This window comes from Mustela nigripes, chromosome 3, assembly GCF_022355385.1.
Source record: "Mustela nigripes isolate SB6536 chromosome 3, MUSNIG.SB6536, whole genome shotgun sequence".
Classification (NCBI taxonomy): Eukaryota; Metazoa; Chordata; class Mammalia; order Carnivora; family Mustelidae; genus Mustela; species Mustela nigripes.
Window position 1 is genome coordinate 148,969,279 of NC_081559.1, and position 18,442 is coordinate 148,987,720.

At 38.8% G+C, this 18,442-nt stretch overlaps 1 protein-coding gene across 1 annotated transcript in view; it reads left to right on the forward strand.

Moving 5' to 3' along the window:
* The first annotated feature begins 17,554 nt into the window (after positions 1-17,554).
* ATP6V0D2 (ATPase H+ transporting V0 subunit d2) overlaps positions 17,555-18,442 on the forward strand; it is a 45,987-nt gene continuing 45,099 nt past the window's right edge. Inside the window, exon 1 of the mRNA XM_059394813.1 lies at positions 17,555-17,846. Within this exon, the coding sequence (XP_059250796.1) occupies positions 17,717-17,846 (130 nt within the window). The 5' untranslated portion in view covers positions 17,555-17,716. The remainder of the gene's footprint in view (positions 17,847-18,442) is intronic.

Sequence of the window (18,442 nt, forward strand, 5' to 3'; positions counted from 1 at the left end):
TACCAAGTTGTAGAACCAGTACTGCAGCCCAGTCTCCCAACGCCTAGGGTCGTGCTCTTTCAGTTATGACATTTCCTTTATATTAACACAATATCTGTGATGAGTCAGTTACTCATGGATTTGCCCAGAAGAACTGTATTTTGAAGGAAGATTTGAAATATGACTTGAGGGTTGCTGAGAGAAAAATGAGCCTATCCTGCAAAGGGAGCTGAACTACCAAATAGTGAACTTTTCTTAATTAAGAACCCTCAGAGGGTTGCTGGGGGGAGGGGGATTGGAAGAAGGGGGGGTGGGGTTATGGACATTGGGGAGGGTATGTGCTTTGGTGAGTACTGTGAAGTGTGTAAACCTGGCGATTCACAGACCTGTACCCCTGGGGATAAAAATATATGTTTATAAAAAATAAAAAATTTAAAAAAAAAATACACACAAGAACTCTCAAAATCCTCTGAGTACTAGGAAACCAAGAGAGAAGATTGATTTTTTTTCTTTTTTTTCTAAAGATTTTATTTATTTATTTGACACATAGAGAGAGATCATAAGTAGGCAGAGGCAGGCAGGGTGGGGGTGGGGAGCAGGCTCCCTGCTGAGCAGAGAGCCTGATGTGGGGCTTGATCCCAGGATCCTGAAATCATAACCTGAGCCAAAGAGACTTAACCCACTGAGCCACCCAAGTTCCTGAGAAGACTGGTTTTAAGCTGGTGCTGATGGCTCAAGCTTTTAAAATAATTCTCAGAGTAAACAATATAAAGCAAAATGAAAACGAATAAAAGGACAGAAGTAAAATGTCAAGGTGATGCTCAAAGAACTACATTTGTTACTCAGAGGGCCCTCGAGTATGGGTCATTTGGATATGTGTGGCCCAGCAACTAGGACACATCCATTCTAAGTCCGGAACTTGGGCAGCAGGGAAGGAATCCAGTAGTTAGGAGGCACCTCTCTGGTGTGTCCCCCGTCCTTCAGGTCTCACAGAGCTCTGGTCTCCTGGCTGCAGCTGACCACAAAGCAGGAGAAGCTTTGTCAAGAGCCTCTCACTAAGCCTGAGCCACATTCCTTGAAAATTGGCTAAAATAGTCACTGATTTTAAAGCCTTTTAAAATGAAAACAGTAATGGAAACCATTGATGAGCTCTCTTTTGGGAAAGCATCAGCTATTAACTAGAAGTGTTATTGGTGAAATAAATCTTGTGCCTGGAGAAAAAATGAACTACTTAATGCATTCAAAACTGCTACTTACTCTTAATCTCACAAAACAAACCGAGGGTTGCTGGGGGGAGGGGGGTTGGGAGAAGGGGGTGGGGTTATGGACATTGGGGAGGGTATGTGCTATGGTGAGTGCTGTGAATTGTGTAAGCCTGATGATTCGCAGACCTGTACCCCTGGGGCAAATAATAATAATACATTATATGTTAATAAAAATAATTAATAATAAAATAAAATAAAATGGGGGGGAAAACTGCTACTTTTAAAGCTTTCACTGAGTTTTGAAATGTTGAAATGTTAAAGTCACATCGTAAGTAAGTTCTTTTAGCCTAAGTAACCCTCGAGAAAAGGTGATAGCTCAAGTAACGTATGGCGTAACGTCATACGACACAATCTCTTGCGTGTATTTCTCTTTATTATGTGTAATCGCTACATTATTTAGGATACCTCTCAAACACTGCTTGGGATACGTGCTATGTATACATTAATTAACTATTTGTAGTTATTTAAATTACACATTTTATCTTAGTTGAAATAATAAAATTGTTAAAATGAGCTTTAGACTTAAGACCAGTTTTAAATGAATTTTTATTTTTACATCAAGTATTTCGTGCCTACGGGTGGCTTCCTATAACACTTATACCAGCTGAATACATCGAAATGGTGTCTAGCATCTGTTTCTGGGCTAAACTTGACTCCAGTGGTGTTTTCTGAAGAGGATTAAATGAATTGAACCTCCAGCTTCCAGAGGAAAACACCTTACCTCATTCTCAACTTCCACTCATTGCCCCAAAGTCACAAATTCTTAAGAAATGATCATCTGTAACGTTCCTAACCATATGTAAATACTGCTCCAATCACTTCTGCCAGGTTCCATCCTGTAACTAGTTTTTGTTTTGTTTTGTTTTTTTAATGAGAGAGAAGTTAAATCCTAAAAAATGAGGATAAATCCTAAAAACCATTCTGGAAATACATATTCTGAACCCATAGAAACTTCCTAAAATAGCCCTCTGGCTTATACTTCATAAATAGATTTATGTAATTTGACCTGTGAGAGCTATACAGTTATAATCCAGCTCTTAAAGAGTATTCCACTGAGAGCATGTAAGGAATTATGTCAAATCAAAACCCATTAAAGACTCATATTGGACGCCTGGGTGGCTCAGTGGGTTAAGCCGCTGCCTTCGGCTCAGGTCATGATCTCAGGGTCCTGGGATCGAGTCCCGCATCGGGCTCTCTGCTCAGCAGGGAGCCTGCTTCCTCCTCTCTCTCTGCCTGCCTCTCTGCCTACTTGTGATCTCTCTCTGCTCTCTGTCAAATAAATAAATAAATCTTTAAAAAAAAAAAAAAAAAAAAGACTCATATTATCATTTAGAGAGAATTCATTTAACTCTTACATGAGCAAGATTGGTAGAAAACATGAAAAAAATTTTAAACATTTTTGTATTCTAGTCTATTCTCAATCTTCGGTACACTGTAGTAAAGAAGAGCAAAAAAGAAAATAGGGTTATCACAAAGAGTGAAACACTGGAAGCCCCGCAATTCTATGCCCTTCCATATCTTAAAAACAATATATATCTATAACCAAAATATTTGTTTATAACCAATATATATATATAACCAAAATATGTATATAAAACATATATATATATATATATATATAACCAAAATATATATATAACTAACCAAAACATTTTAAACAGATAACATGAAGAATTTGTTTCATTTCGAATTAGATCCTCCTGGAATAGCTGCAATTTGGCTGTGGTTATTTTTCCAGTCTTGCTTCTCTTTAGAGCCCTCCTGCTGGGATCCATTTTCCCTAAAGTGATCTCACGCCTGAAACATCAGTCTGAAGGTGCTCCTCTGATTGACTTCCTTTTTCCCAAGGTGTAGGATTTGTGTTTGTAATGACAACTCGCACAGGGCCCTTTCAAGCCAATTTCACATACCCAGCGATGCCGTGGCATGCAAGCAAGAGCGCAAAGCTGCTCGCTGGGCTTTGTTCCCATGAACAAATAATACAAGTGTCTCTAAGTAGGATGCCTTTGTGTGGAAGTTCCAGCTTCCCTTGGCAGATTATTTCTCACTCTCACAACACCTCACCAAAAAAGAAAGAAGAAGCTAAAAAAAAAAAAAAAAAGACCATAATCCAGACAAGTCAGGAAGAAATTTTCAATGACGAAAATGTTTTTCCTTCACTACAGTAATGAATTATTCATGTTAACTTGCCTCTCTCTGCATTGGACACTAAATAAAGAGGACTTAGCTTTTGTACGATTTCAAGTTTAAAACATTCTTTATCTTGCAATTACAAAAAAGAAGACAAATTATTAGTATATATAGTACTATACTGTAGGTAAGAACTCTGCTGTTAAGTAAAAATACAACTTTCACTTTGTTTATAGTAGCGAACCAAAGAAGTGGACAGACATCATGGTGAAGTTTCCCTATTTTAATGCATCAGTTAAAGTGGGAAAGTATTTAGCTGATTCGCCTATTCTGTCTTTTCAAGGTGGCAATTTGAATCCAAAGCCTTTAAAAAATGATGGTTAGACATGTTTAGTTACATCAAAACATATTTACAGTATGTTGGTGGGTGGAAAAAAAAGCCCTATATGGTGTGATATCATTTTTAAACTCACTAATGAGATAAATTCCTGTGGTGAGGAAGGAAGCCTTTGGCTAATAAGCAGTAAGGAATTAGGCCTGCTGACAACTATGTGAGTGAGCTTGGGAACAGATTCCCCAAACCCCACTGAGCCTTGAGATGGCTAAAGCCCCAGCCTATAGCTTGATGTGAGCTCCTGAGAGCTTTGCTCAGAAAATAGAACTCAAATGTTTAAGTCCCAGTGACACTCTCTACCAGTTCTATGACCTTAGGAAGGTTACTTAACCTTCTGGGCACCCCCCGCAATTTTTCTCATCTAGTAACCTGAAATAATAAAAATATAAATGTCATAGGATTGTTGTGAATAACTTAACTCATGTAAAGCCCTTAGAGCAGTGCCTGGAAGAGCATAGATGTTCAATAAATATCATTTTTGTTATGTATTATATATAATTACTATATGTTACATTAAAAACAAATATAAGTAAATGACTTCAAAGGATATTATTAATCTATTATTATGTAACAAACTTCCCCCAAATTTAGCAGCTTTCAGACAACAAGCATTTATTTTTCCCCAGTTCTGAAGATGAGGCATCTAGGAGGCGTGCTCCCTAGCTGGGTGCGTCTGGCTCAGGGTCTCAGGAAGTTACCATCAAGCTGTCTAATGAGGCTACAGGCATCTCATGGTTAGACTGAGCCTGAATGCCCTTCCAATTTTATGTCTGTAACTATTAGCAGGTCCCGGTTCCCTGCTGGTTATTGGACAAACAGCCTCATCACATGCGCTTTTCCACAGATTGCCTGAATGTCCTCTCCACACAGCAGCCAGCTTCCCCTACGACAGGGAAAGAGAACAAGCGAGCATGCACGGGTGAAGGAGGAAGAAAGTACTGAAAACAGAACTTCAGTCTTGTATAACTCCTTCTCAGAAGTGACATCCCATCACATTTGCCATGTGTTCTTGGTCACACAGCATCTCTGTTCCCATGTGGGCAGGAAGTGTGCAAGGCTGTGACTACCAAGAGGTGAGTATTTGAGGGGGCCATCTTGAAAACTGGCTTCCGCAGAGGTAGCACTCAGACCAGAGAGGGAAACTTCATCATGAAGAGGGATATTGAAAGTCAAAGATAGCTAGAGATGAAATTGTAGGCTCTTTCTCTCACTGGAATGAAGTAGTCTTGCAAGCACTTGGCCTTGTTGGGGAAGAGAATATTCGACATGATTGGACGTGATGAACATTCAAACCTCTTCAAAGCGTGGGTTTCTATGATCTTTCATGTGGTCAAGTCTAATCACTACTAGAGAGTAAGGCTCTTGAGGATCCGGATCACTGTGTCCATCCTGCTGTTCAAATAAAAGGAAGATCTCTGTAAAATCATGTTAATTCAGTTTGTAACCAACAGACATTAAAACTACTATCAGACTGAATCAAAATGAATGTATGCACATCTGTATGTTTAATACATTTTGAAATACATTTATATCCATAATTTTGTAATCAAACACTTATTTTGCCATAGTAAGTCCTTTATATTCACTTCTTTTTTTAAAAAAAGATTATTTATTTATTTATTTGAGAGGGAGAGAGAGAAGGAGAGAGAGCAAGCACGCGCTGGGGGAGGGGCAGAGGAAGCACAGGAGAGAGAAGCAGACACTCCACTGAGCGGGGAACCTGACATAGAGCTTGATCCCTGGACTCCAAGGTCATGACCTGAGCTGAAGGCAGACACTTAACCAACTAAGGCACCCAGGACCCCCTTTCTATTCACTTCCATTGCATTTCTCTAGGGACTTCATTTTATAAACTTTTCAAAGGTCTGAGTCTAACTACTGAAATAAAAAAAAAAAAATTAAGTTGTGATAACTACAAACACATGGGATTTCAGATAAAACCCCTCGCAAGGAAAATATGCAGTTGCTAGGAGATAGAGAAATAAAAATTTCAAAAAGGATCCAAGATATTTAAGAGGAGAATAGAAATACAAAGGGGATAAATGACTACCAGTGGCATCTCAGCAGAGTAGGACATTTTGTAATTTTCCATCCCTGCAGTCTAGATTCTAGCTCCATATTCTTCCATTATGAAAACAAAGAATGCATGTCTACTCCTACGCTTCAAATTCAACCACTTTAACCTCCCATCAGAATGCAGTTCTGAGGGGCACCTGAGTGGCTCTGCCTTCAGCTCAGGTCGTGATCTCAGGGTCCTGGAATGGAGCCCCAAATCTGGCTCCCTGCTCAGCAGGGAATCTGTTTCTCCCTCCCTCTCTGCTGCTTCCCCTGCTTGTGTTCTCGATCTCTGTCACATAAATAAAACTTAAAAGAAAAGGGAAAGAAAAAAAAAAAGAATGCAATGCTGAGGGAAGAAACCAAAGAGATATTGTGTTATTCCAGTCCCTTCAAGAAGCAGGTGCCGAAATAGGATTAAATGTGCAAGAATGTTATGTGGTGAAATGCGTGTGCAAAAGGAAACAGGGAAGGAGCCAAAAAAGACTAAAAGAGTCATTACAAAAGGCTGAGTTCTAAAGCGCCATGCAGAGTGTCATCAGGAAGTCCTTGAGCCAAATCATCTGAGAAAAGAGTCCCCTATCTCTCAGGAACAGGTTTTAGGATTATCCACCACAGCGATGTTGGGGGAGCAGGCGGCCTCTGAGCAAACACAGTGGATTTCAAAGTACAGAGGCTGGACCTCAGTCAAGTTCCTGGAAGTAAGAGGTTCTCAAGGTGCAGTTCTCATGGCTGCCTCAGATACCAACTATCCATACAATTACTAGGGGGAAAAAAGCAGTATTTGAATTATCTAGACAAACAGTTTTCAAATGAGCATTTTAACAAAAATCAAAACTTGTATTCAAAGAATTTTTGCAAAGTTTTCATAAATATCTCAAACACCAGTCATTTAGAGACTGATTTCTAACTTAAACCAACATTTTGCTTCCTATTTACTGAAACATGCCTTGGATTTCCTTGCTGTAATATTTAAACCAAACCGAACTCTTTAAAAGAAGTTAACAAGGAAAAGAACCTTGGTTCTTTTTTTTTTTTTTTTTTTAAAGATTTCCTTGGTTCTTGATTGACTTGTGGTCTCGGGGCCTTTCCACAGGTATGAGATAACAATTCTCACACAAACCTTTCTCTCCAGGGAAATAGCTTTCTCTTCCTACAACACAGTCCACTGCATTCTTGGCAATACTTTTCTCTCCAACTGTTAGTCTGTGACCAATGTTTTCACGCCGGCATTTTGGAGAAACCTGCTGTGGATTGAAATTGGAGGTCACAGTTTCCTTCCAAACATTACTCTCAGAATGTAGGACAAAGCCCTTCTACCCAAGAGGAGCCCATGGTCAAGCTGAAGCCAGCTGTGAAAGCTTTCAAGACTAATTTTCTTCACTCTATTATCAACCCTTCCGGTGTCCAAATGTGTCAGGTGCTGTTTGGCTTCAGCTATAAGAGAGAATGTTTAAGTCCAGATTTTATTCCTCCAGTATGTAAGGCTTTATTTCTGAAATGCTGTTTTGTGTTGTTTTTCAAGACATTCTTTCTTGGTTTATTCACTTCAATTTCCAAATCATGCTGGTGCTTTAATGAAGTAGTAAATTGCTGGGCTGCCTGATGGGAAGATCTCAGGTTATTAAAATTACATGATTGGTTTGTCCCTATATGTTTGTGCCTTTTAAAATGTTAAGCATAGAACCATTTGCCAGAAAAATGGTTCAGACAAGAAGTCTGATAAATAAAATACAGTGCTGAAAATCATTCACTAGTTCAAATATTTTTGCTCTCATTTTTCTCATCCTTGATCCCAAGCATTACCAATCGTTCTCAAACTCTAATGTACCAAAAACCAACTCAGGGAGCTCGTTTAAAAGGCAAATTCCTGAATGCCATTCTCCAAATTTCAGATTCATTGAGCCTGGGAAAGAGCCCAAGAATCTGCATTTTTTTTTAAAGATTTTATTTATTTATTTGATAGAGAGAGATTACAAGTAGGCAGAGCGAGAGAGGAGGAAGCAGGCTCCCTGCTGAGCAGAGAGCCCGATGCAGGGCTCCATCCCAGGACCCTGAGATCATGACCTGAGCCGAAGGCAGCGGCTTAACCCACTGAGCCACCCAGGCGCCCAAGAATCTGCATTTTTAACCCAGTGCAAATGGTTTATAAACTACAGTTTGAAAATACTATTTTAGACATTCAAATTTAAAGGTCATTAAAATGCAACCCAAAGATTCACGGCACCCCCCCAAAAAAAAAATTACAGCCATCCTCAGTACTATAACTCATAAATGACAAAACTGGCCATCTAGTTCATAAGCCCCAAATGCCTTATCTTTAGGGAAATGAGGATATTAGGTAGCCACCACAGGACGGGGGATAGAGAGGAGTGGAGAGAGAGAGAGAATCAACTTTAACTTATAGATGTATATAAATGTCATTCATTTCCATGTTTGTAACTTATTATTTATTAAAAATATGGTGGTGTATATAATGCAAAGTAACATTTTTTCTGCCTGTCAGTATCCTTATTTTCCCGTGCCAAAAAAATATATACATTTATCTAAAGGATGATTTGAATGATTTTTTAAAAGATTGTATTTATTTATTTGGAGAGAGAGCCAAAGATAACAACTGAGAGCAGGAGCTGGGAGAAGAGGAAGAAGCAGGCTCCCTGACCGCAGGGCTCTATCCCAGGATGCTAGGATCATGACCTGAACCCAAGGCAGACACTTAACTGACTGAGCCACCCAGGCACTCCTCTAAAGGATGAATTTTAAATGGCTGACCAGCATTCCATCATGTACACACTCTACAATGTGATTAAGCATTTTTTGTTACTGAATATTTCATTCCACTGTGTAGAGGACACTAGAATGTGCTACCAACATCACCTACAACACACAGGATTTTTTTTTTTTTAACTGTGTGCTAACTAAGCCTGAGACCAAAAGTCTCCTGAACTAGGGACTGAGCCAGCCAGGTGCCCCATTATAAAAGTATTTTAAATATTTGTGGAGAAGTCTTTTCAATTTGTTCCTTTTTTGTTTCTGTCCGTTACACTGTACTGAGAAAGGTCTTCTACAGTGGGAACATTCTGATGCCAAAATGCACTGTGTAATCAGTCTCTGTAATTTTGATCGAAACTTCTCGTTTTCTACTCAACACACAGACGTGAGATCACCAAAGCAAATTGTGTCTCAGCGTTCAAGAGTCATTGGAAATGGCTCTCATTGCTTTCCGTCTGAAGTGAAGTAGGGGAAAATGATGACCTCACTCTCAGCAAGCAAATCCCTTTCACCTAAATCTTTACAACTTCCTATCTTTTGTGACTTTGCAATTCACTATTCTTGTCAATGACCCTAGTTCCCGCGCTCTAGATCCATAGGAGGTCCCAAGCATATTGTGTGTCATTCAGGAACCTTCCATCTAGTGGTGCGAATAGAGAAGAAGGCTTTTCTCCCGCAAAGAACAACTCCATTTCAGAATATAGCTCTAAGGACAATTGAATAATAAACTCATATTGTGTAAAATTATGAACAATTCACTTTTTAAATAGTGGAATGAATCATAAAACCTGTTTTCAGAACATCTTTGCTCTATCCCCAATTCTGCCATTAGTGGTTTCTCATGTCTGTTTAAAAAAAAAAAAAAAATCCTCAACTCTTTTGAATCTGTGTTTCCCTTTTTTTAAGATGAGAAGGATGTTTTTCTCTGTCATATCCCTATATGTTTTATAACTCTATTTCATGTGGCATTTGAAGCACTCTTACATCAAAAGGTTTCTTTTCCAGAAAAAAAATAATCATATATCAAATGTTTTTTAAAAGCCATTTTGTAATGGTGAACTAAATAATCTTTAAAAAAAAAAAAACCAATCTTGCTGAAATAGAACTAGCGTATTGGAGTTCTATGAAAGCATGATTTTCTTTACTAGAAAATATGTATTTTTAATACTTGGAAATATCTGAAAATGTAATGATTAGCCTCAAAAAACCATGAGTTCCTCCTTATTTCTGCAGTTGGCTTGTCAAATGACATCCAAGATCCCATCTTATTCTGATTGTAAGGTTTATTAGTATAAAATCTTTTCTGATTATAAATCTTTCTTCTGTGACATTTTTCTAGCCTTCTAATAATGTAAAATAATGACCTTTCTACCTATAATAATCTATTTTTCTCAGTTCATACTTTCTTATAGAAATAATGTTCTTGGCATAATAATGCCATTTATTATATCTAGTGGTGAATTTTCCATCATTAGTTCATGTAATTACTATAGGAGCTTACTGCTGTAGCAAGACAGGTCCTGGGATTTCTGCCATCAAGATTGAAAAAATTTAAAAAAGGGAAATACTTGTAGGAGAGAAGAAAACACTGTAAGGTTGTTACATATTAAAATACATGTGAATTCAAAAATATATATAATTTCTTCAAGCTACAGATAGTTTTTTTTATATAATAGTGCAATATGAGCTTTGTAACGTTTAAAAAATAATTAATGTTATAAATAAGGATTTCCCTAACGTTCCAAAGAATACTACTTCTGGCTGTTAAAGGCATGAATTACCCAAAGAAAGGGAGCCATCGTCCAACCAGCTGTTTGAAATATGCTGTTTTAAAGTTAACCATCTTTAATCACCAAAGGACTTCTCAGAGACTTTTTCTGTTAATATGCACTTTGTCCAAGATGGAAAACACTTATCTCTTGCATTTCTCAAACCTGTTTGTCCACAGAGATTTTCTTCCCCTTCCTCCCCCAGACCATCTCTCAAGGATGCTGAAAACAAGATAAGTTGCTGTGAATATAAAGGTTAAATGAAACCAATTTATGAAATAACAGATGAAAAGGTAAAAAAAAATAATTTGTAGTCTAGAAAGAAGAAAAGAAGGGCTTGCATTTAAGACCAATGATGGCTTGGGGAATGGAGTAAAAGACAGGTCATGGCAAGACTCTTTGAGCTTAGTGAGATGTCTAAAAGAAATCTTTTAACATAAACAACTGGAAGTCACTTGTTTAAACTTCGATGTGACATTTTTCAAAGAAAAGATTTACAGGTAAGGTAAATCAAACAAAGAGAGGCTTACTTTAATGTTATGGTGACCTCTTGTGGTTCAAAACCAAAATGACCCTCTCTTTGAAAAATCAAGTCTGGCACCATAGCGGTAAATATGTTGGAGCTTAAATAACCTTTTCCAGTGTCCATCCAAACTGTTATCAGTGGTTATCTCTTCAGAGTGGTATTAGAAGAAATTTCATCTCATGTATTTCTGTAATGGCTGAAGTTTTGCAAAAACGATGCGTTGCTTTGGTGAGTAGCAAAGAAAACAAAAAGAACAAAGCATAAAATGTAAGAGGAAATGATTTTTCTCAGGTAATTATTCAGAATATGGAATTTGGATTAAAGTACTAGTTAATGTCCTTAAGCTCTGGAAACAAATATTCATTCCAAGATTTTGAACTTTTTAACTTTGCATAGTCATACTTACGTAAATATTGTATCTGGATATTATGAGTGATGATTGATTTTTGTTCTTTTCTAATCGGATTAAAAATTTTTGCCATAGACTGGGTTTTGTAATAAGAAATGAAATAGGGCCACTGAAGAACAATGAGATATTATGAAGGAAGGCATGTACTGTCTTAGATCCAGATTTAATTAGTATATGAAAGCAAAAATACTCTTTTGTTAAAGTAGAGAAAGTGAATCATTAGGGCAGACAGCACTTTGCAGATCACTCACATAACAGGTTTCAGAGCCAGCCTGAAATACTTGTCATTTTCTCTTCAGGAAGAACAATGTATTAAAATACCCTTAAAACTTTGAATTTCCAAAATCAACAAAGCACAGATAGTTCCACTTCTGATCCCAAGAGTAAAGTAGCCTGGAAAAGTCAATGATTCTGATGACAGTTTGCAAATTCTCCTGTTTGTAAGAGGCAAGTGAGCCCAGAACCGTCTTCTGGCGGGATAACACGAGAGCTGTTCTGTTCGGAATCAACGACAAGGGAGCAATCTCGGTTTGCTTACAGCGTTCCTGAGCCGAATTCAGAATTCAGTCACGTGCTTTCTGTTTTTTCTCACCATCATCCACATTAATCAAGTTGAGATTCTTGAAGAACATACAGAAGAGTTCAGTTCATGTGGCCTTAAAACTCATTTTCGCCAGGATAATGTTTTTCTTGGGCTGACATGGGAGGTTTGCTTTGTTTTGGCAAGTTCTGATTAGAACGGCTCAAGTGCAGGGGAATGTTACAGAAAGGTAATAGCAAATGCATCTACAAAAACACGGGGCATCTAGAGAGAGCATCCGCTCAGCAATCCACAGCCCCTGGTTACTGACCTAAGCTTCTGGTGAACAGTGTGGGGCCATCACCACCTGTACTGCCCACTAGGCTGCGAGTGCCTTTTTCTGCACGCAGTGTGAAACCAGAGCTTTCTGGAAAATGGCTGATTCCAGGCCTGGGCAAAAACTGTAGAATGAGCATGGAACATCCTGTCGTTACAGAAAGCAAGGAAGCTGTCAAAGACTACCAGAGTTATAGCAAAAGAACATGCTGACTATGTTTAAATACATAAATTTAAAACACAATTGTTTATAAAAAATAAAGCTCTTATTGGTCATTTTTGAAGGATGCATGAGAACAAACGCATTATATGGGAAAGTGGTAAGTAGTAGTTAATTAAGCATTTAGCTTGCCTTTCTATATAAGAACTATAAGTTAGGGGTCCCTGGGTGCCTCAGTCTGCTAAGCATCCAACTCCTGAGATTACTTAAAAATAAAAAAATAAAATCTTTAAAAAAGAGAAGGGAGAGGCAGATGTTACACGTATCCTCATGGAAATATTCAACACTGCTGTGATATGTTGTTACAAAACAATCTAAATTTTAAAAGTGATCTGGCTTCTGGATCTAACTACCAATGCATATGAATTACAGGAGACAGAGCAACAAGTTAAATGACACCTCAGGTGCAATCACCAAACTGTGGAAACCTTTACAGAACACGTGACCCAGTTTCTTAAACAAAAAAACAGCATGAGCGGCAGAGAAAGTATTCCTGGAAGTTAAGAGACATGTAAACCAATTGTAATGTCTCCTCATTCAAACTAACCAAATGTAAAAAAAAAAAAAGCTGAGATAATTTGAACAGTGGATATTTAAGATTAATAAATAACTTTAGTATTTAGTTTTTAGTATTTATTATTTAATAATAAATAACTTTAGTATTTAGTATTATGATATCACTATAATATAGTGATATCATAAAAGGGCCCTTATCTGTTAGAGATCCTGAAATTTGTGCACAAAATAATATGCTATATTGGGTTTACTTGAAAATGATTCAGGGGGAGGAGTAAGTGGTCAAGGTTATAGCTCAGGCGGTGGCAAACTATGGCCAAGAGGCCAAATCCAGCCCACCACCCCTTTTTGCAAATGAAGTTTATTAGAACACAGTCATGCTCATTTGTTTATGTGTGGTCTGTGGGCACTTTCCTGCAACAATGGCAGAGTTCCGTAGTTGCGATAGGAACAATATGGCCCACAGTGCCTAAGATATTTGCTGTCTTGCCCTATGCAGAAAAAGCTTCTGAGACCCAGTATAGCTAAATCAAAATGGGCTATGAATAGATTATAAGCACAGCGGGTGATGCTTATATGTCAATGAGAGACTGTATTATGGAACATGCAATGTTTTAAAATCTAAACCAACCAACCAGTACATACAGCTTTAGGAAAAGGCTTTGACTTGGTCCTTGACTTTATCACTGAGGATGGCATCCTTGTTCCACCCCATAGTGCATCCTCCCCAACACTCAAGACACTGTCCACCTTGAGAACTACTTCAGAGCTTAGCAAGACCTTGGCCTGCCTTAGTCTGCCACATCAGAATGTCCAGTGACGCCTGGGTGGCTCAGTCGGTTAAGCATCTGCCTTTGGCTCGGGTCATGATCCCAGGGTCCTGAGATAGATCCCCGCCTCGGGCTCCTTGCTCAGTGGAGAGCTTGCTTCTCCTTCTCCCACTCCCACTACTTGTGTTCCCTCTCTTGCTGTGCCTCTCTCTGTCAAATAAATAAATAAAATCTTTGAAAATAAAATAAAAGAGAAACAAAAACATCCAGAAGATTTCGTAGGAAGCAGCTTGGATCGTCTTTGCTTACTCACTGTCCTAAGAAACCCTTTGTTTTCAGGATAACAGACACTGTACCTCTCCAAGGAGTATCTCTATTTCTTGGAAAAATAAGTTGATCCTCTAATGCTGTGAAGCTAATGACACGAAAGCTATCAAAATTGAAACAGAGTCACCATAAATCCTATATATCTTATAGATAAGTATACACACGTATGTATCTGCTGCAAAACCCCCAAATAACCTCATTCCTCAAATACATTGACCAAATACGGGGTTTCCTAGAGAAACTTAGGGCTAACGACTGTAAGAGCAAGTTAGGTCATTTTAGAAGTCCAGTTCTGGTTGCTCCAGCAAACAGGTCCTCTCAAGGTGTGCTACTGAGCTGCTGAGAGCCAGAAAGATGAGTGAAACACTGTTCCTGGCCTGAAGGGTCCGGTGGTAAAGGATTAGGATTGCAGCAGTTGGTAGAAATGAGAGGAAGAGGCAAAGCCATCGCAATGGTTTCTCTTATTACGTACTTAGTACACACACCTGCATGTGTTAAACATTCTAAGGATTTTATCTCACTTCATCTTTACAGTCAACTGTGAGGTAAGTATTATTGTCCTCATTTTACACATGGAAACACTGGTGCTTAGAGAGAAAGTGACTTAAACCCATGCTCTGCCGCAGTCCAAGCTGCTCTCCTAAACTCTGTTGGTCCTTTAAACGCCGAAATGAACATTTTTCTTTTGTTTGCACCATGGGGACGCATTTATAAAGAAGCTCCAGATGCGTGTCCCTGCACTGGGTTTCCCCTCATCTCTCATGAGTTGGATCTCATCTCTGATGAGTAACTTTAACAGGAATGAGACTTTTGTTTAAAGATTGATTATTTATTTATTTATTTGACCGAGAGCGACATAGCGAGAGAGAGAACACCAGCAGGGCCAGGGGAAGAGGGAGAAGCAGGCTTTCCGCTGAGCAGGGAGCCCGATGTGGGGCTCGATTCCAGGACCCTGGGATCATGACTTGAGCTGAAGGCAGATACTTTGTGATGGAGCCACCCAGGCGCCCCAGGAATGAGACATTTTTGTTTGTGCAAAGTTTGAAGGATTATGTGAAGAGAAGAAATTGGCCTGCCTCATTCATGAATTTTGTAATCACAGGGGAAGTTGGTGTCTATCATTGTTTTTTTATTCTGTAGTCTTTTAAGTAACCTCTACACCCAACGTGGGCCTGAAATTCGTGACCCTGAGATCAAGATCACATGCTCTGTGGACTGAGCTGGCAAGGAGTTCCTCTATCTATCATTTTAAAGAAACACTGGAACTTAGCTCTCCATATAAATGTAAAAGATGGCAAATTAAAAAGTCTTTTTGGGGACACCTGGGTGGCTCAGTCAGTTGGCTCAGGTCATGATTCCAGGGTCCTGGGATCAAGTCCCACATTGGGCTCCATTGGGCAGGTGGGGAGACTGCTTCTCTCTCCACCTCTGCCAGCTGCTTGTACCCTCGCTCTCTCGCTCTCTGACAAACAAATAAATAAATAAAATCTTTAAAAAGTCTTTTTGCACACACACATACACAAAATTCTCTTTTGAGCATGTTGACAAGCGAGGCTAGCTCTGGGCAAAACTATCATGAGGGTTGCGTGTTGTACCATAAGTGTTTAACAACTGGCTCTCCTCCCAAAATATGTGTCTATATGTTTAGGATAATTTTTACTATGATAAAGAATGTATGCCAATTTACAAATAACAATAAAATAATACTCTGTATTGTAAATTCCATACGGTCGATCAATTTTCACAGAATGCTTTCATTGATCTTTGTTCAACTCCAGTATCTGTAGTCAAACTTCGGTTTCAACCAACAGATAAATTCAGTTACAAGATGAATGGTGGTTGATGGGTTTGTTTACACTAAAGAGTAGAATGAAAGTGAAACAATAAAGACATATATCAGGACTTCACTTAGTCCTTATTACCGGAATCCTGTCTTTGCTAAATCATGTAATGGTTTTTGAATACTGAAAGACTATTTCCCCCAAATTTGTGATTCACAATCTAATAGCTAGAGAGATAGCACATACTTTTGAGTTTAATTTGCATTGTTAACATTTTCTCAAGTCTAGACAAACAACCAGCAATAAATCAAGCCCTGATTTATACCATTTGGCTACTTCCCTGTTCTAAACACTCCCACCATGGTAAACTTCAAACTACAATAATGTTATCATTAAACCTTTACTTGAAAAAAAATGCTTGGTAACAAGCCATTACACAGAAATCTATCATATATCTACAACAGACATAACCTCAAGTGCATAAATTATAGTAATATGCTGAAATGATTAGGGAATGATGAATTTGTTTTATAATTTATTTAATTGTAAGTTTATATTAAATTGAACTGTATAAAATTACTGATAGGCAACCATTTTTTTGATCTACAAAGGTTAAATTCATACAATTCAACCTAAAACATACTCCGGGAGTTTGAGATGGTGGAATTATTGGAGGGAGGGTTGGATAATGATGATGGTAATCAAAAGAGCCTTTACGGTTTATTAAATTAAGCTTTCAAAGTGCTGGACACTGTGCTAAACCAAGTCTGGCTATCTGTGATTTTTCAAAAACTACAACAGAATTTCTTATGATTCCATCTTATCTAGCTTCTCCCAGTTGGAAAATATTGAGACAGAGACTGGAGAATTTCTAACACTTTTAATTCAGTTAAGAATTTGACACAATATATATGAAAGTGAAACACTGTATATGTAAAATAGCATTCAGGATATTTGACACAATTTTTGAGCTAAGTATAGGAGAGAACAAGCACTCTTTTTGGAGCATGAAACTCAGTAATTGTCCTGGCTTAATTAAGTACTTACTGTATTACCACCTGTGCATTTTGAGCTGTCTCACAGATTCTAAGATCTTGTTTCTTATCTGTGATTTGGGTAATAATATTATCTGCCCAGATACTTGTTCTAGTGATTGTGACATTTAAATGGGAAAAGAAAATAAAGAGTGCCTTATGAATGGTCCAATTTTGCAAAGGTAGAGACTTATAGAATCACAGCTCTGTGTATTTGCCTCCAGGATATCTTTCTGGGCTCAGCTCCCAGACTTGGGGTTGGGGGCAGGGGCTAGGGAGCGGGGGCGGGAGCGGGGGAGGGTGGATGAGGGGGGTTAAGAGCTATCAACTTTAGCAGTGTTAAGACATTACTAAACATTTATTTTATCAACAACTGCATTGCTGAATTAGCTTCTCAGGATTCTTCCAACTGCCTGCTCCCAACAGATCTATTTACAAAACATAATTTTTAAAAAGAGAAAAAAAGCCCTCCCTTTGTCCTCAAGAAATTCAGGACAAATGCAATTCACAATGGAAAAGCTCCAAAGCTCACATGGGGGGAGGTATGTTCACGGAGGCTTCAGGTGTTTCAGGACTTGCAAGGGCACCGCTGGGAGGGGACCAGCTCCCCTGCAAGGGAAAGAGCAGAGACCTGACCCTCCCTCTCTCCTACTCCACTTCTCCCCGTGGCGGTTTGCTTTGGGTTTATTGGACTTATCTCGCTGACTCACTGTTGCTGTGAAAACACCGATGAGCATGCTGTTGAAAGTGGCAGAAACCAGAGGAAACTAGTCACGAAAACCCTGACTCTCAGCTGATAGATTTTTTTCCTGATAACTGCCACTCCTACTTTTTTCCAGACTAGAAGAGGGTTTCAGGAGCAAACCAGCAGCCAAAGCTGCTTCAGCCCAAATTGACTGGGATCTCTTTCCCCATGCTTGAGGGCGCCGAGTTCTACTTTAACGTGGACCATGGCTACCTGGAAGGCCTGGTGCGAGGGTGCAAAGCCAGCCTCCTGACCCAGCAGGACTACATCAACCTGGTCCAGTGTGAGACCCTGGAAGGTACGTGCTGCTCTTCTCCCCTTTTACAAGGGGGAAAAGGGAAATGAGGCTGCTCATTGGAAGCATGGAGAAGGGACTGTGTTCCCATGGCCTGAGAGTCCAGAACAGGTTCTTATTCCCTGGGTCCAGACTTCAGGGATCCATGAACTTGGATGGGGAACAAAAAAATTACATCTTGCTTTTCAGTTTTCTCTAAGTAAAATTTCAGCATTTCTTTTTATTATGAATGGAGGCAACAAATCACGGTGGTTAGTACTTTGTCAACAAACAGTAAAAATTCGATATTTTCATATCTCTGTATAATTCTTGCAGATATTTTGAAATGTCATAATTTCACAGTTTCATAATTATACTAGATATTAACTTTTTTTTTTTAAATTAGAAAGAGAGATCACAAGTAGGCAGAGAGGAAGGCAGAGAGAGAGAGGGAAACGGGCTTTCTGCCGAGCAAAGAGTCCGATGCAGGGCTCAATCCCAGAACCCCGAGATCATGAAGGCAGAGGCTTACCCCACTGAGCCACCCAGGCACCCCAGTATTGCACTTATTCTTTAATCTTGGTATTTAATCTCTTAAGAAAGAAGTACAATGTCATGCT